General features: G+C 52.5%; 2 protein-coding genes across 4 annotated transcripts; both read right to left on the bottom strand.

Moving 5' to 3' along the window:
• Positions 1-102: 102 nt before the first annotated feature.
• On the bottom strand, positions 103-8,960 carry SNX15 (sorting nexin 15). Of its 3 annotated transcripts, none has more exons than XM_037053153.1 (8): positions 8,753-8,960; positions 5,560-5,595; positions 5,252-5,372; positions 3,943-4,058; positions 3,673-3,841; positions 3,219-3,359; positions 955-1,212; positions 103-681 (listed from the first exon to the last, which is right to left on the bottom strand). In XM_037053153.1, exons 1-8 carry the CDS (start codon positions 8,849-8,851, stop codon positions 554-556), a joined length of 1,068 nt encoding a protein of 355 aa, XP_036909048.1. In that variant the 5' UTR covers positions 8,852-8,960; the 3' UTR covers positions 103-553. The 3 variants fall into 3 exon arrangements, with proteins under 3 accessions (XP_036909048.1, XP_036909047.1, XP_036909049.1); XM_037053152.1 differs by having other exon boundaries at positions 3,219-3,362; positions 8,753-8,959; XM_037053154.1 differs by having other exon boundaries at positions 103-660; positions 3,219-3,362; positions 8,753-8,957.
• A 3,046-nt stretch (positions 8,961-12,006) lies between these two features.
• On the bottom strand, positions 12,007-17,711 carry ARL2 (ARF like GTPase 2). Its single transcript, XM_037053149.1, has 5 exons — positions 17,487-17,711; positions 15,205-15,315; positions 14,946-15,108; positions 13,301-13,381; positions 12,007-12,466 (listed from the first exon to the last, which is right to left on the bottom strand). The coding sequence occupies exons 1-5, from the start codon at positions 17,549-17,551 to the stop codon at positions 12,332-12,334; spliced, it is 555 nt and encodes a 184-aa protein (XP_036909044.1). The 5' UTR covers positions 17,552-17,711; the 3' UTR covers positions 12,007-12,331.
• Between the last annotated feature and the right edge of the window lie 852 nt (positions 17,712-18,563).

The following is an 18,563-nucleotide window of genomic DNA, read 5'->3' as shown; positions in this document are numbered from 1 at the left end:
TGTTTTAGGACTTTCTGTGGCAACTACATACTCAACTCTGCAACTGCTCCACTCCGCTGGTGCAGCGGGAAAGCAACCACGGACAACACCAAACAAACGAGCCTGGTTGTGTCCCCATAAAATTGTATTTTTAGGTACTTAAATTTCCTATCATCTTCACCCGCCACAGAACATTATTCTTTTGTTTTTTTCGATTATTAAAAAATGCAAAAACCATTCTAGCTCACGGGCATTACAAGAAAAGGTCAGATTTGGCTGCAGGCCGCAGTTTGCAGATCCCTGGTTCTAGAAGGGTAAATGGGCAGTTTAGTGACCACGGCTACTGCTCACACATCAAGACAGAGACAGGCAGCATCAGAAGTGAGTCCCTGATTCCACGTGGGTGGGTGTGGTCAGGAAACCCAGAAGTCATCATTTTTCTCATTCTTGGCCCAATTACATGTAGAAATGGCCTTGGAATTACAAGAGATAGGGCCAGGCCCCGGGGAGAGGGGAGGAGGTGGCCAGCAGTGCTAGAGCTTGGGCCTTCCCCTGGGGAAGGGTCCAGTCCCTCTCAGGGTGGCACTTGGGACAGGTGCAGGTGCAGAATTTCCTCTGCCCGCTTTAGGTACTCAGCTGCCTTCTTCTTCACACCTTCCCGGCGGGCAGGCGAAGGGTCATCTGTGGAGAGAAATGGCTCAGCTAAGGTACAGGGTTCAGAACCCCTGGTCTAGCCCCTTATAGTTCACAAGGCATCAATGTGTGTCTTGTCCCACCCCTGGGGGTCAGACCTATTCTCCCCATTTTACAAACAAGAAAACTGAGACCACAAGAGGTAGAGAAACTGCCCAAGGGTATATAGCTACTCAGTGAGAAGCAATTCTCATCCTTCACTTGCTTTTTCTCACTTTCCCTTCCCCTTGCTGCATCATCCAGACCCCCAAGCCTGACCCTCCTCCCTCCAGTCCTACTCACCAGGAACTCCCTGAAGCAGGATGTGCACGCCGTCCCGGTAGCCTTGCAGTGCTGCGGGGTAGGCGCCTGCCTTCTCATCCCGCAGGGCCTGGGTGATGAGCTCTGTGGCTTGGCTCAGATAGGCAGGGGTAGGCCCTCCTTCCTCAGCTTCTTTCTCCTCCTGGCCTCCTGGCTCCCAGGGCTCCTGGTCCAGCCTCTCAGACTCTGCCTCCATTGCTGCCAGCTCACCCACATGGGTAGGACTGAGGCCTGCACCTTCTGCAACCAGACATGGAGGACTCAGGACACACTGGCCCGCCCTCTCCGGGGTCCTGATGCCCCCCCACCGCCCCACCTCTCTTGCACATTAGGGTGCCAACCTGCCTCAGGTACAGGGGAACAGTGCCTGAGCAATCCAGAAGCCAAGTGCCTAGCAAACTAGCCATGATCTATTTGACTGGTGGAGTTCATAAGCTTCTGAAACAGCACCTACCTTACAAAATCCTCCTTTAGGTAACTGTTAACATTAGTTTGCAAGCCTGAGTCACTGGTCCTATTCCTCCCCTCACTACAATTGATCTGTCAATCCAAGAATTCCCTCCATAAAGTTTAACTGAAGGATGCTAGACCAACAATGCCAGGTGAAGTGTAGAAATATTCCAAGCCTTGGAATTTTAGAGCTTTTTCTGACGTCACGCAATTTCAGCTGAGGCTCCACGTGTGCAAACACTGGGTAGTAGGTATCCCCACATTCCAAAAAAAGGGGCTCATTTCATCCCCCAGGACTGGCAAAGAAGTGGCTGAACATGCCCTCTGCAGCTTATATGAAAGAAGACTAGAGAGCTGATGAACCTGTGACAAAAATGCCTTTGAAGGGAAGGTGCAGGAGCAGGAAGCGCTGTGCTGCACCACTGGCCTGGAGACAGAAGTGTGGCTGTCTCCCCAACCCCATCCAAGTGACCCCATGGACCTGCAGCCCTCCCTGTGTCGCTAATGGAGCAGGAGGCGGAAGAGTTCTTGGGACGCCTTCACGTTCCGAGACTTGGTGGTGGCGGAGAGGTAGCCCTCCCGCTCTTGCTTGAGTGTTCTGATGGCGAGAGGCTGGCTGCAGGTGCCCACAGAGTAGGGCGAGAAGATGAGGCAGCGTCTGAGCCAACTGCACTCCCCGGCTTTGAGAGGTCAAGGATTGGTGAGTTTTCCCCAGGGGCAGAGGGAATGTCTCCTGGGAGCAACCTCTGAGGAGTCCTGACAGGCTCCTGTCTAGGCATCTGGCTACTGGGCAACCCAGGCCAGGGCAAGGCACAGTACTGGGACAGCTGCCTCTCGGAGCTGGCCCTTCCCCTCGGGTTCCTTCCTCCTTCTCCCCAGCCCTGGGGTGGGCTGGAGTAGGAAGGGGAGGGAGCATAATTAGAAGAGCAAAAGAACCCATCTCAACCCCTTGGTCACGTGACCAGGGGCCGGGCCACCAGTAGGGCAGGAGTAGGCTGGGGTGGGAGGGGCTGAAAACTGGGTGACAGACCGAGGTCCTGATTTGTGTCAGGTTGAGGGTGACAGAGCTCAAATGCCTGAGACCGATCAGAAAGCTCAGGGTCTCCCAGGAGGTCACCAAGGGGCGAAGAAGAGAAGCCAACAAAATGGGCTTTGAAGACTTGAGGAATCCAAAATGAAACTGATTCGTGATGATCCTGAAGCAAGAGCAGCCACCTCAACACCCCAGCTGCAGGAACCGCATGGATCCAGGGAGTTACACAGTGAAGAGACCTGGTGTCTCAGAGTCTGGGACTCCTGGCCCCCTGATCTCAGTTGCCTGCTCAGGACCTGGGCCTCCAGGGGCCCCTTCCCCCTTGGTGCCCCTGCATGCCAGCTGCTGCTCCAGGGCCACCCCTGCTGCTCTCAGCCCAGGCCTCCCTCCCCACGACCGTGACCGACAGGCCTTTCCTGACTTCCGGATCTGCTGCCACACCCTGCGCCTAACAGGGACCACCACCTCAAGCTTGCAGCTCAAACCCTCCCAGAGCAACGTGAGCCCTGCTCATTCCAGAGCATCCTCAGGGAGAAGATGCCCTCACGGGAAGTGGCTCATTCCATCACCCGTGGCTGCACACTGTATGGGGGCATCCGGCTTGCCGAGCCCTGGCACAGGGTTGAGGCGCCTGCTTCTCATCCTCATCGAGGCTGCCGCCTGCCAGCAGAGGGCACTGTTCTGCAGGCCAACTGGTGGCCCTGCCAGCCTGTCCTGAAGGACCTTCTGCCCAGCCCTCCCTCTGACTGTCCCAGCTTGTTACCTTCCTTGGAGAAGGGGTCGAAGAGGGCAAGCTCGGCCTCAGTGAGAGGGCCTCGGGCAGGGGAACTGGAAGCCTCCTCGGTGCTCCGGCAGAGAAAGAGGAGATCCAGGGCATCCTGGGCAGGGCTGGAGGGCAGGGGGTCTGCTGAGGAACAGATCAGTGGGGACACTCATGTCTGCCCCCATCACTTCACGGTGTTCAACACGGAGCTCCCTCTCACTGAATCCTTGCAGCAAACCAGGGGCACAGGCAAGCCCATTCGTAGAGTTTGTGCCCATTTTACAGATTCAGAAAGTACAGCCCCGATGCTCTGTGCAGAGCTCCTGGCAGGTTAGTAGCGGCGGAGCTGCCACACATCCCAAGCTTTTCACTAAGATCACTGAGGCAGGAGTGTGCCCCACACCCCACCCCATTCTGGACCCTCCAGCCTTGGCTCCCTCCCCACCCAATGTACCTGGCACCTCCATCTCCTCAAGGCCCCTCTTCTCTGCAGGGAGTGGCTGGGGCAACCAGGACTCATCAGGTGGTGGCTGGGGCTCCTCAGGGGGTGGTGTGGGGATCAGAGGGGGTGGCAAAATGTGCAGGTCCCTGGACACCTGGGAGGGCCGGGTCACCTCCCCACCCTGCAGGAGAGAAAGGCCAGCCAGGAGGAGTGACAGGGTGCAGGCTGGAGGGCAGGATGGTTCCCCAGGGGCTGGGCAGGGGGACGAGCAGGGACACATACCCGGAAAAACTCCTTGAGTTGGGGGCTGTTGTTGAGCGCGGGGATGTGCACAGTGAAGCGAAGCAAGTCCTCAGCCCCCTTGCGCCGCTCCTCAATGACAGAGGCTTCGAACCTGCCTGTGGCCACCAGGAAAAGGGGCATGATGAGCAGCAGTGACTCACAGGGCCTCTGCCTCCCAGGCCACTTTTCCTGGTTCTGCCTGAGAGGACTGGAACAGGGCATCACCCTCCCCGTTCTCCCAGCAGCCTTCCTTGACTCTTCCCACGGTGGGGAGTGCTTGCAAGAAGGCACCAATCTCCCTGTTCATCCATTTACCAGATGTTTATTGAATACCTACTATGTGCTAGGCTCACAAGGTGAATGCAACAGAAATAAGGTCTCTGCCCTCAAGGGTATCAAATCTAAGACAAGGAGAGGCAGGCCACCGACAAGAAACAAAGTAATTTCAGATGGCTTTGATGCAATGAGGAGAAAAGTAAGGCTCTGAAAGGGGCAGTGACTTGCCCAAGGTCACACAACAAGTAGCCTTGCACTTTTTTTTTTTACAGCATCGCTGCTCTGTTCTGGGTATGCAGAGTAACCTCACTCTGGCCTGGTTACCACGCTGCCTCAGGGAGTGGCCTGCTGCACTCCCCACTGCCTGGCACCCCGGCCAGAGCCACCTTCAGCTTGCTGCCGAGGAACATCTCGTGTGAGTCTAGAGACCCGAGGACGGACCAGCCCTGTCCAACATGTTATTTATAATTTCCTAGGAGCCACATTAAAAAATTAAAACGAAACAGGTTAATTTCAACAATATTTTCTACGTAACCCAATATATTCAAATTAGTCTCATTTGATCATATCATCAACACACACCTTGGTGAGATAGTTTACATTCTTTCTTCTGTGTGTTTGTGAACCAAACAGCACGCCCCATCTTCAGCGCTCCCCGGCCACACATGCCTCATCTCAGGGCTGCTGTTTTGGACAGGGCAGGTCTACCAGGAGCCGGCCCGTGGGTAGGAATTCTGCCACTTCTGAGCCCAGCCCCTTCACATTCCTAAGCCTCAGTTGCCTCATCTTGAAAATGGGTCTAATGGGGCCAGGAGAGACAGGAGCGTTAAGGATTGGACACACGTTCGGGCGAGGCCCCTCTGAGCCAAGGTTTCTCCATCTGGAAAATGAGGCCATCTCCAAGGACCCTTTGGGCTGTCTGAAATGCCTTTGGAGGGACGGTCAGGCCCTGTCTCTCCAGCCCTCGCCAGCAGAGGGCCCCTTTGCCCAAGTCTGGGCCACCTTTGGCCTGAAGGCCCGGATCAGCACTCACCGAACACCTGTGCCCGGGGGAAAGCAGGGAACTCTTCCAGGCGGCGGAAGAGGTTGCGGTGGGTGTAGGCCAGGTCTCCGTGCAACTTTCGGAAGTCACTGTACCGCTTCCAGACCACCACCTAAGAGGGACGTGAGACTTGAAGGACCCAGCAAGGGCTGGGAGAGATTTTCCCTACCCCAAGGCCGATCCAGGGGTTTGGGAGGAAGGGGGGATGGTGGAGGTGGGGCGGGTCTCCTCACAGAATTCCTTCAGTGTTTCAAGATCTGGAATTGGGGAATGGCCCCCCTCCCTCCCAGGAGCCTCACCTCTTTGACATCCTCTGGGTCTCTCTTTGAGATGAACTGTGGGAGAAACATAGAACGAGGTGAGACCAGAGATTGACATGACATCCCATCACCCAGTAGAACCCTAGGATGCCCCAGGTACCTCCCAGCTCCCCTCAAAGGGCCTCTGCCACTGGTGTCAAGCAGTCTTGGCTTTAAGGCTTTGAGTGTGACTTGGAGCACTTTGTCCATCATGCACCTCGGTTTCTTCATCTGTCAAATTAGGAGAAACTAAAGGCCCCTACAGACCCCTCCATGCTCAGCCCAACTTTTACTTCCATTCCTTCAAAAAGCCACATCCCACCCTGGCCGGTGTGGCTCAGTGGGCGGAGCGCCAGCCTCTGAACTGAAAGGTCACCGGTTCGATTCCCTGTCAGGGCGAGTGCCTGGCCTGCAGGGGTTGGGGGTGTGGGAGAGGCAACCCATCAAGGTCAATGTTTCTCTCTCACATGGATGATTCTCTCCCTCTTTCTCCCTTCCTTTCCTTCTCTCTAAAATAAAATCTTCCAAAGCACGTCTCTGCATCTCCTTCTGAAACCAAAGAACCCCAGTTATCTAAAAATTGAGCTCTTGTCCCAGGAGCCACACCTTCCTGAAACAGGAGTCCTCCGCGAACAGACGCTCCTGGGCAAGGAAGAAACTGGGGTTGTGACCCCAGCAGCCCAGCGTCTGAGGTGCTAAGAAGACTCCATTTGAACTTAATAACGTCCTACAGCTTGTTAGAGTACCTGACAGTTTTCAAGGTAAAGGAAACTCATTTTAAAAACCGTTGAGGAATATATACCTAACAAAGGGCTCCCACAAATCAATACTAAAAGACAAGACAAACAACCCAACTCTAAAAATTAGGCAAAACACTTGAACAGGGACAACCCACAAAAGAAGACATCTGAATGGCCAGTGAGATTATAAAAATATAGTCAACATCATTTGTCAACAGAGAAATGCAAATAAATACTTTTTAAAAAATATTTTATTTATTTATTAGAGAGAGTGGAAGGGAAGGGGAAAGAGTGGGAGAGAAATATTAATGTGTGGTTGCCTCTCACGTATCCCCTACTGGGGACCTGGCCTGCAACCCAGGCATGTGCCCTGACAGGGAATCGAACCAGCCACCCTTTGCTTCACAAGCCCGTGCTCAATCCACTGAGCTACACCAGCCTGGGCCAAATAAACACTCTAAATGACCCCATAAGTCCACTCCTAGGTTTATAATGAGGACAAATGAGAACATATGTCCTAAAAAGACTTGTACCCATGTGTATTGTTCACACAACTTTACTCATAAAGAATGAAAATTGTTTTTAGAAATCCAAATGTCCAAGAACAGAAGAACGAATAAAGAAATGGTGGTATATTTCATACAATGGACTACGACTGCACAACAATAAAAAAGAACAAACTACTGCCATGTGTAACATGGGTGAATTCCAAAAACATTATATTTACTGGAAAAGGCCAGACACAAACAGCACTTGCTGTGAGTCTGAGGTTCAGGACAGACAAAACTCATCTATGGTGACAGGAGTGAGGACACTGGTTACCTCTGCAGAGGGCCTATCGGCTGGAAAGGTGCAAAGCAGCCTTCTGGGGTGGCGAGAATGTCTTGACCTGGGTGGTGTTTACACAGATGTTTGTATGTGTAAAAATTACTGAGCTGTATACTTAAGATCTGTGCCTATGACTTCATGAAAATTAGTCTCAGTTCAAAGAAACGACAGAAAAATTGACTATCAGCAAGTGAAAAAAGCAAGGTGCAGAACACCACTCACTGTGTGTAAGTCACAATGAAATGGGTATTTGTATCTGCTTTTAAACTTAGCTTATCGGTAAGGATACATAAGAACTAAGCAGAATGGTTCCTGTGAGAGTAACAAATGGGGGTGAGGGAGGGAAAGTGATGTATCTTTAAAAATTATAAAAGTATATCAAAGTAATGTGCATTATTATTTAAAAAGCTAACAGATTTATAGGAGGTTACAGCCCCTTGCAACACCCCTCCCCGACTATGTTTTTAATTGTATTTTTTTAGAAATAAGAAGACATTATGCGAGAACTGGGAAAAGCTTATTTTAAACATCTAGGATCTGCACTTATGGAAATGTCTTCACACTTTTGCTGCAGTGAAGTAGTAACTACCGCACCAGTTTAACGGTGGCCTAGTTCAAATTTCTAAAGGTACAAAAAAGTTGACAGCGAAGTCTTTTCCCAACCAGTTCTTGTACTTGACTCCACAGATATTCTGTTATACTGTTTCTATTTTAAATTCTTTTCACAGACTCTATATAATGTGCTTATAACGTTACTGCTTCACGTATCAGCTTTAGTCTTTATCGGTCTTCCTGCTCTGCCTGTGAAGATGGAGACAGGGCCCTTAGGTTCTTTTGAACTGTATAAAGTTTTAAAGTACCCATGTGTATTGTTCACACAACTTTACTCATAAAGAATGAAAATTGTTTTTAGAAATCCAAATGTCCAAGAACAGAAGAACGAATAAAGAAATGGTGGTATATTTCATACAATGGACTACGACTGCACAACAATAAAAAAGAACAAACTACTGCCATGTGTAACATGGGTGAATTCCAAAAACATTATATTTACTGGAAAAGGCCAGACACAAACAGCACTTGCTGTGAGTCTGAGGTTCAGGACAGACAAAACTCATCTATGGTGACAGGAGTGAGGACACTGGTTACCTCTGCAGAGGGCCTATCGGCTGGAAAGGTGCAAAGCAGCCTAAGACAAGTGTTGGTGGGGTTTTTTAAATTAAAAATAAATCATTTAAAGGGCTTTTATGGAAATATTAAACAAGTCAAAAAACAAAACTTACTCCGAGAGATTGGAGAACTAGCTAATATTTGGGTTGAGCCACAGATTTCATGTTAATTTAAAGAAATTCACATTCTGATACCCAGACTTTACACTTTGGGCGGGGTCACCCCAACTCTCTAGTCGAGCAACTGCAGTCCACGCCCTTTTAAGAGGACAGCGCCCTCCCATGGCCCCGCCCTGAAGCCTAAAGAGGCGAACGAAGCCTGGAACCTATAACGCCCCTTAAAGGGGAAACCTATTTCTGTCCGCCAAAAAGGGAGCTTCTAGCAGAGCCTTGCCTTAAGGTACTACACTGCCCCTCTTGTTAAAAGGGAAAGGTCCCCGCTGTGTCCCACCTCACCTGCGCGGTCACTTTATACTCGGTGTAGCCCTTGGGATGTGTCCGGGGGTCGGAGACTGTGTAGTGCCTCAAGAAGTCGTCTTTCGCCTGGCGAGACATGGCAACCCAGCTTGGGCAGAGCTGAACCCCCGCCCCTCCAGGTCAGCCGCCACCAGCCGCCACCACTCCCCGGCAAGCGCCCTTCCTCCTCTAGCCCAGGGAGTAGGTTGCAAGTGACGGCGCAGTTCTGGGGCCCTGCGCGCGGGTAAGGGAGCGTCTAAAAAGGTCTCGGTCGTTGGTAGAACGTAAATTTAGGTGATTTGAGGATAAGGACTGGGGAGGTTGGATTACTCATCTCAGAGTAAACCCTGATCACACTACTCCAAGCGACTTCTCTGCTTTCCAGTTTCCTTTCATTCCTTCACCCAATTTTTATTGTGTCCAGTATATACCAGACGTAGGTAAATTATTTTCCTGTCTCCTTCCATAGGATTCCCTAATTTCATGTTTTCTGGATGGGTGGGGGGAACAAAAAGAACACGGGAGAAGCATGTTGCTGTCACGGGTTCTAAAGTCACACTTCTTACTAGCTGTATAATTTTCCCATAACTAATCAAGCCTCATTTTCTTTTTCTTAAAGAGACTTTATTGTTAGAGACTGGGAGAGAGAGAGAGGGAAACATCAATGTGTGGTTGCCTCTCTCTCTCTCATTCTCTCTTTCTCTCTCTGTCTCTCAATCTCTCTCTCTCTCTCTCTCTCTCTCTGGCCCGCAACCCAGGCATGTGCCCTAGATTGGGAATTGAACCTGGGACCCTTTGGTTTGCAGGCTGGCACTCAATCCACTGAGCTGCACCAGCCAGGGCTCATGCCTCATTTTCTTATCCTTAAAATTGGGATATTCCTGTTTTCCCCCTTCTTGTTAGTATTGCAGCACCAGATCTTTGGAGATAGTTCTCTAGTTTGTGTAGCCCTCCAAACTCCTACCCCAGAACCCAAAGGTACCAGCCCCTTTTCTTGCCCCAGGTCCCAGGTGGGTGTGGGGCACTCTCTCCCGAGGGCTTGAATCTTGAGTGAAGGACAGAGGGCACAGTGCAGGGTGAGAGGACCACCTTGTCCCTGGAGTACACTGTTGGCTGTGGGTCTGCTGCTCAGCCTCTGAAGCACTCTGTTTCCCAAGCCTGGACATCTCATCCCCATAGGAATGCTGTGAGTCCAAGAAATGGCCTTCCAAGAAATGACCTGCTGAAGGCAGTTGTAAGCTGCTTCTGCGCCAGGCTGTCAAGGACCCTGACGACGGGTGACGCCCTTGAACAGGTGTGTGGGCACTGTCTCCAGAGAGAAACGCAAAGTAAAATTCCAAATCAGACCCTTGGAAACTCAGAAACGAGAGTTCTTCTACGAGGTGTTTGGACTGCTGCTCTCCCAATCTTTCTGGGCAGGGCTGGGGCTCCAAGTCTCCTCACCCATCATGACTTCCCCTTGCTGACCCAGCCCCTCCCAGTTCTCCCCTTTCTGCTTTCTTTCTTCCTGTCCCCTCCAAACCCTTTCCTATCTAGATCAGTTTAGCCTCTGGCCTTCTCCAGATGGCCAACTGCCCCAGTCCCGTGGAGGAGAAGCGAACAGAAGAGCCTTAGGAGGAGGCAGGGAGAGGGGAAAGCTGCCAGTGCAGGGCTGCAGGGCCTGCCCCCGCGCTCGCTGCCTTGTACTGCTTGACCATGTGATGCAGCTCCAACTCCCCGTCCATAGATAGGCCTTTGTGATGAGTATAATAACTGTGTTATTTTCTTGTCTCTTGCCATGCATATTTCACATTTTAAACCAAGGATGCTGCTTACTAAGGGCCCCCAGGAGGACTTGAACACTGGGGTGACTCACCTAGGTCAGTGGGTGGCTGAGTTCAGCTCAGCTGGGTCTGCCTGCACTCCTACTGGTTCATACAATGACAATTAGAGATAGTGCTGCACAGTGCTTAAGCCACCCACCCATTTGCTCCTCATCCCAACCCTAGGAGGTAGGTGTCGTTATCTTTCTGCAGATGGGGAAACTGAAACAAAGATAGGTTAGGCAACTTGCTCAGCATAACCCAGTGAAGTGGCAGAGCTGGGGTTTGGCTCTGCAGGCTGGGTGTGCTCACTTAGCTCGAGACTTGGGAGTGCGGGGTCTACAGTGCCCTGTCCTGCAGAGAGGACAGGGCCAGCGGTTCTTGTTTTCCACACCGAAGGACAGCTGATGTTCTGAGGCTATCTGCCCGACTCCTGCTTCCCTTCTTCCACCCTGACAGAGGCCGGGCTTGGCACAGGTCTCTGCTCCTCCAGGAAGGGATCCTGGTGCTAGCTGAGAAGCGAATGGGTGTCTCTTCCTGGGCTTTCCCTTGGGAAAACTACCCTCCCTCATTAGACACATTAGATTTCCCCCTCCCTGGAGTTCAAATTTCGAGCAGAGACAAACACTAAAAACAGTTCATAGCAGGTAGCGCCTAGGTTCGTTAGGTCCAGATCTGAGCTCCTCCTCTTCCTCCTTCGGTGGCTTTGACCAAGTCCTGTGACCCCCTGGCGGGGGCCCATTAAGTGGGATACGGAGTCTATACTGCTTAGGATTGTCCTTAAATGTGATAGTAAGTAGCAGGTGCTTTGAACAGAACCCAGCAAAGCAAGCAGCCACTGTTGGGACCACAGCAAAAGGCCTTGTGAAAATATCCATTTGTCTTGCCCTCCTGGGGGGTGCCCTGGTTCCCATCCTCTCCCAGACCAGCCTGTTTTGGAGTGCACTGTAGCCTTCAGGTAAGGCCCCTTCCCGGCTCTGCTCTTGGTTAGCTAGCCCTGCCAGAGTCCTCACCTCTCCCTATTTCCCAAGAGCCCTTGCCCTTCATTACTGTCATGTGATTCCCTCTGCAGGCTGTCCACTGCATGTGGGTTCCAGGTTTGGGCAGGAAGCTGGGAGCTGAAATTCAGCATGCGTTCCCTTCTAGAAGCTTTGAGCCTTGATGTGGGGGTGCATCTTTTCCAACTCACACCGCTGAGGGTAGCAGTCACTCTGGTGACCCGTCCTCCCTCTTCCTCTATCCAGAAAATTTCTACTCATTCTTCACTCCCAGTTTTAATGTCACCTCCTCTAGGAAGCCTGCCTGGACTCTTCCAGATGGCATTAACTGCAGCCCGGTCCTCTGCAACACTCTCTGCACATCACACAGACACAGCAGTTGGTCATCCTTCTGACTGGACTGTGGGCCCTGAGCGGTCTCTAAAGCTGTTGAACCAACAAATGACTCAGCCAGGACCAGGACAGGAACGGTTTATTCTCACAGCTGAGCAAGGACGAGGCCCACAGCCTTGACAGCAGCAGAGGCAGCCCCCTCCCAGCCCTGGCCCTCCCCTCTAGGTGTGGCAGCTGCAGGCAGGCAGGTCAGGAGCCTGGGTGACAGCTGGGGCAGCAGTCTGCCTGCCACAGGAGCAGCAGTGGGCAGCAGCAGCAGGTTATGGAGGGGGATGAGGGGTGTTAGTTGGGCTGGCTGATTCCCATCCCCCCATGGGTGGTGGTTGGTGAGGGCCTGGTGGGGGCTGGGCGGGGGCTGACCGAGAGGTGGGGGCATCTAGAGCGGCTCAGTCGGCGGTGAAGATGCGGCTGGAAATGTCATCCAGGAGCCAGTCAATGCCCAGCAGCAGGTTGTCCCCGGTGACGGCGCTGCAGCCCTGGATGCACCAGTGGTGGCTGCGGATGGAGTCCAGCTCCAGGGCCTGGAAGGGCGGACAGTGCTGCTGGGGCCCGGTGACCAGCCTGTCCCCCAACAGCCCCTTCCCTCTCCTGGCCCCGGGGAAATCCACGCCTCCTCAAGGTCCAGTCCTGGGAAACTTCCCCTGGTCCCTGGTGATCTGTCAACCCTCCCAGGCACAGGCGTGGGCTCTCTGTGCGGCCACGCCAGCAGTACCCCTTAGGGAGAAAGTAGCAACACAGGCTTCAAGTATCTGTTAGGACCCAGGCATTGTGCTGGGGGCCCTACAAATGTCCTCTCATCTGCTCCCCACACGGCCACCCTAGCCAGGGTCTGTGCTGGCCATTTTACTAAGGAAGAAAACAAAGCTCAGAGAGGTTAAGCAACTTGCCTGATATCACACAGGTAGTAAGTGTCAGAAGCAAGATTCTAACCACACTCTCTCATTCTGGTGCTGAAGCTCTAGAATAATGGTTAAGACTCTGGGATCAGACAGGCCTGTGTTTAAATCCTGGCTTGTATACTTCCTGGCTGTGTGACCTTGGCGAGTGACCTAACCTCTCTAAGCCTGCTTCATCGTAGGTAGAATGGTAACAGTTCCTACTTCATGAGGCCGCTGTGGGAATTGAAAGAGTGGACCATGAAAAGAACTGAGCACACAGAAAACACTCATGATTGGCTACTGTTACCCTGTGGAATGATCCATTTGCAATCTCTCCCCCACTATGCTTACTGATCGCTGAGTCTCCACTGCCCCAATAGGTCTTGCCACACAGCAGGGGCTCATAAATGCTCTTAAATTCACAAGTAAATGCATGCCCCTTGTTCTCCGTAAGCCTGCACCAAGCCCTGAACTCACCTCTCGAATGGCGTTAGAAGACAGTGCTCCAGGCAGGTCCTGCTTGTTAGCAAAGATGAGGAGGGTGGCTCCGGCCAGGCGCTGGGGGAAGAAACATAGGGGATGGGGGCTCAGAGCACAGCCTGGCTCCTCATCGAATCGCCCAGAGCATCTGGGGTCAGAGACCAAGCTGGGAAACCAGGGCAAGGCACCATGTGGTGGGCGAGGCCCAAGAGAGGAAGGCAGTGTGGACACTGCCTTTGAGGCCGGGCAGGCATAGGGTGGAGGGAGTCCTGGCCTGGGCCAGGGCCCTGGCTCTAGTCCAATCACCACCCAGTGGGCACCTTTCCCCTCTATGCCTCAGTTTCCTCTTTAAAAAGGGGGAGAGGGTAATGGACAAAAGATCCCAGAGCCCACGGTGGTTCTAGATTGCTTCACCGGATGAAACTGACGTGCACAGAGAATGCAGCTGCCCTGGGAGACAGCCTCTCCCCTCTCCCACGTCCACGGAGCCCTTCCACTGTCCCAATTCCAGTTGTTTCCTTGTGTGTGCGGAGCCCTGGGAGTCACTCCACGTGGATGGGTGGCTCTGGCCCAGGCCTGGGCAGCTGACCTCACCAGCCCTGCTTGACACCCTTAGGAGGTGGCTACTGTAATACCAGTAACCATATGTCCCTGTGTGCCCACACAGTCCGGGCTGTACCTGCTGTCCCTCATCATTATTAAGAACTCCCTCTTTCACTGTCAAAAGTGTGTTTCTTTTCATGTAAATGTAATGTGGCAACCCGGATCAAATCCTGGAACAGAAACAGGGCATAGTGGAAAAATTCGTGAAATGAAAATAAAGTCTGTAGTTTTAAGGGCAACTTCCCAGTGTGAACTTCTTAGTCTTGCCAAACGCACTGTGATTATTACATAAGATGTTAACAGCGGGGAAGCAGGGTGCTGGGTACACGGGGTCTCTCTTCACTCTCCTTGTAACTTTTCTGTAAATCTAAAGTTTTATTTTTAAAAAGGTGTTTGGGGCCCTGGCTGGTGTAGCTCAGTGGATTGATCGTGGGCCTACGATCCAGAGGATTGCGGTCAATTCCCAGTCAGGGCACATGCCTGGGTTGCAGGCCAGTGCCCAGCAGGGGATGCACAAGAGGCAACCGTACATTGATATTTCTCTCCCTCTCTCCTTCCCTTCCCCTCTAAAGATAAATAAATAAAATAAAATAAAAAATGGTGTTTGGGCCCAACACTAAATTATAAGATCACCAGAACTATAACACCCATCTTAGAGATGAGGAAGTGCAAGTTCAAAGAGGTTTAGTGCCTTGCCTGAGGTCACGCAGCAGGGAGGCTGACTCCTGAGTCAGTCTCCACTGCCTCCCAGAGCTTCATGAGCTGGCCTATGGTAATCTTCCTAAAACTCCATGGGAGGCGGGAAACTGAAGCTAAGGGTGGTGAAGCAGCGACATCACAGGGATGTGAACCCAGGTCTGCAGTGTGACCTGCATGTGGTGCCAAGGGCTTCCCTGGACCAGCTGTGCAGGGCACGTGGGGAGGACTCAGGGAGTCTGCTGAGGAACGTGTCTACTTGTGCATATATGTGCATACAGCACTGGGGCCTGGATCTTGGTGGAAGCTGGGGTCCACACCCTGCCCGCTCAGCCAGGCCCACCTCCTCCACCAACAGGCTCTGGAGCTCCCGCTGGCAGTCCTGCATGCGCTGGCGGTCGGCGCTGTCCACCACCCAGATGAGGCCATCAGTGCTCTCAAAGTAGTTCCGCCAGTAGGACCTCAGGGACTTCTGGCCGCCAACATCCCAGATGTTCAGCTTGAACCTAGGAAGGGAGCAGGTGGCTGGAAGGTCAGCCTGGCCCCTTATCCGCCCTCCCCTCCCTGCTTTGGGCTGGCCCGCCTGCAGGGACCCGGCTCACCCCCGGTGCTCCAGGGTCTTGATGTTGAAGCCCAGCGTCGGGGAGATGGTATCGATGTCTTCCCCATTGAACTTCTTGAGGATAGTTGTTTTGCCAGCATTGTCTAGCCCGCTGGGACACACCAGGTTAAGGAGAAACGCCCATACTCTGCAGGGTGCCCCTCTCTTAGGGGACAAACCATTCCCCACCACATACCAAAATCAGTTGACATGTGACTGACCTACAACTGGCCCATGATAAATGTGGAAGGATCAAGAAACCAGTGTCTTATCTCCTCCAGATCAAAGGCTCCTTAATGCACTCTATATTTATTGAACACCTACTAAGTGCCAGGCCCTCCTCTGGTACTGGTGGCACCTGGGTCAAGTCTGTCCCAGTGCCTTACGCTCCAGTGTGGAGAGTGAGAACAAATGAGAAACGAGGTGAATCAGATCCTAGTGAGTGTTAGAAATACAACGAAGAAAAAAAAACAAATTCAGCAAAGAAGTTTTCAGAGAGGGCCATTGCAGGAACGTACTCTAGCTTGGAAGTCAGGGAAGGCCTCTCTGAGGGTCTCGGTCTGAGGTCCAAACTACCAGGAGCCAGCTTTTTGGAGGATTGGTGAAAGAACACTCTAGGCAGAGGGAACAGCAAGATCAAGTATCTGAAGGCAGCCATCCTCACTTGTTTCTGGAATATTCCAAATCTTTTGCTGCTGAGTGGGCAAATGTGAGTTCACCAGCAAGAGAGAATCATCCTCCTCTTCCCTTCTAACACTTCGGGGAGCTTGCAGCTGGGAAGGGAGCCCAGGCCCTGGACTCTGCAGCCTTCCTGCTCACCTGCTCTGAGCAAGTGACTCAAACCAGTGACATGGGGGTGTGACAAAGAACCTCTCCCAAGACCCAGCCTTAGCCCCTGATAATAGGCCACTGATTGTGCCTTCAACTCCGGGATCCACGCTTCCTTCCCCACAGAATCCTTCCCCTCCGCCCCAAGCTCTCTGGCTCTCTCCCACCTTAGAAGCAGACAACACCCTCTCTTGACCCCTCTCCCCCTTATTCCATTACTTCCCTCCCTCAGCAGCAGATCTCCTCAAGGCCATTTCCACTCTCACTTCCAGTTTCTGGTCTGCTCTTTCTTGAACCCACGAGGCTTTGGCTCCAGCTGCATCCCTTGCAGCTGCTTTTGCCAAGGTCAGTCCCCAGAGAACCCACCGGAGTCCCTCCCCCAAGGAGTACGCTGCAATGGCTGTTCCTTTTGCTTACAAAAATGTCCCCACGTATCTACTCGGTTCATCCCTCACCCCCGTCTTCACTCAACTGCCACTTTCGCCATATGGCCTTCCCGACCACGTTGTTTAAACCATATTCTCCTCCGTACATACTATGTATTTTTGCATTTTGTCTGTTAACATCTTTCTTTCCTACATTATAGATTGTCCATGAAAGTAGGGCTTGTTTTTGTTTTGCTGTTTTACCCCAGCCCCCTGGAAGGGTGCCTAGCACACAGTAGGCGCTCAGTAAATATTTACTGGATGAGTGAATTCTCTGCGCCTATCTCAGGACTCTTTAAAACAGACATGATGTGAGTATTATTTTTCAGTTATTCGCGTATGTAAATGTTTTCTGTCCCTGCTAGGGGAGCTGCGGGTGAGGAGGGCCCAGCTCTTGGATCCAGAGTTCCCCCGCCACGGGCCAGGAACACAGTAGGGCGAGAATGCAGACGCCTGTTGATGGGATTTGGAAGGTCGGCGGAGCCTACACGCGGCCAGCCGCGGGGACATCGATGGGCCACGCGGCAGCAAAGAAACGGACGGCTGGGTCCACCTGCGAAAGGACCCGCATGGAGTCTACACACTCCTCTGCCTTGAGCTGAAGGCCAGGCCTGCACGCCCCCGGGATTCCGACCTTGAGGGCGGGGCCAGAGTCAGGCCCCCTCTGAAAAGGGGGAGGAGGTGAGAGCCGAGAAAGACAACGGGCCCACGCTAAGGCCAGACCTAAGGGTGGTGGCGTCAGAGACACCTCCGGGCCCCAGCTCCCCGCTACATTGGGACACCTGGTCCGACTGCTGTACCTTTAGGCCCACAGCTTTGGCCTCGGGAACAGAGTCCCCCCACCTCGAGCCGGTGGTTCGGCCTCCTCCCGGCCCCCTGCTAAAGTGATTGGTAGGGCCCAGTACGTGACGCACAAAGGGCAGTTTGGGTAGGCCGTCCGGCCGCGCATCCCGTACCCAGTAGGGGGCGCATAGCACCGCCCGCCGGCCCAGCCCCGCTACCCTGGCAGCTCCGGCGTCCGGGAGGATACAGCATGAGTAGTCGCAGCTCCCGTTCTTTCTGCTTCATCTTCTTCAGGATGGTCAGAAGGCCCATGGTCCCGAAACCCCCTACCGGCTGCCGTTTCTTCTTAGTCCCGGGACCCCTTTCTCTGTTCCTATTGGCTATCACGCCCACTGACAGCACAGCCTATTGGTCGATCCCTCGCCTAGTCCCGCCCTCGCTTCCACGTGATCATGAGGTTGCCTGGCGGTGCAGCTGCGACGGCCCCTCTAGCGGCTATGGGGTCTTCTGCGCGGTCACCTGCTTTAACCCTTTTCTTCCTTAGGGCTTAAAGGACGAGGGCACCGCCATTTCTACCTACCTGAGACTCCAGGCTCGGCTGGGAACGGAAACCTGAAGTTCCTGGGTTTTGTCTTGGCTGCATGGAAAGTAAGAGTTCTGACTCGGGAGTCAGAACCGATGCCCCAAGAATGTTGACGAGCTCATCCTGGGCCCAATGTAAGGCCCCGATCCCCGGAAACGTGGTTCCAGATCCTCTTCATCTTTGTCCTTGGTATCATCCTGAACCTGCCAGTTATAGTACCTACCCTTTTCCCTGGTACCAGGAATCCTAGAGGGTGGGCGTGGGGTTCTCCACCGAGTGCGAAAGTGCCCCCTAGGGGTCGTTTGGAAATGTGCGATGGCGTCATTGGGTTGTCCCAATTACCAGGTAGGTCTCTTGTTAGGAGGGCAGTGGACAGACCCGCACAAGAATTATCTCGCTCAATATGCCCATCATTTCTCTGTTAAGGAGCAAAAATCTTTGATTTGCTGATGAGAAAGTTGAGGCTCACATGGTGCTCAGCATAGTGATTGGCATATAGTAAATGCTTCATAAATATTTGTTGTTGAATGAATGTCCAAGGGTTCGGTTCTTTACCTTAATGATCATGTCCAGAAAAAAGTGATGAAACTGAGGCCAGAGGCTAGGCATATTGTAAACTCAGACGGGTGTGTCTTATTGTCTTGTTTAAAACTTGCTTTTAGAGAGACAAACGTTGATTTGTTGTTCCACTGATTTATGCATTCATTGGTTGATTCTTATATGTGCCTTGACCAGGATCAA

The sequence above is a fragment of the Sturnira hondurensis genome, unplaced genomic scaffold (genome assembly GCF_014824575.4).
Source record: "Sturnira hondurensis isolate 20B ecotype Veracruz unplaced genomic scaffold, ASM1482457v3 Scaffold0007797, whole genome shotgun sequence".
Lineage (NCBI taxonomy): Eukaryota > Metazoa > Chordata > Mammalia > Chiroptera > Phyllostomidae > Sturnira > Sturnira hondurensis.
Note: the sequence above shows the minus strand (reverse complement) of the source record. Positions and strands in the feature narration are given on the sequence as shown.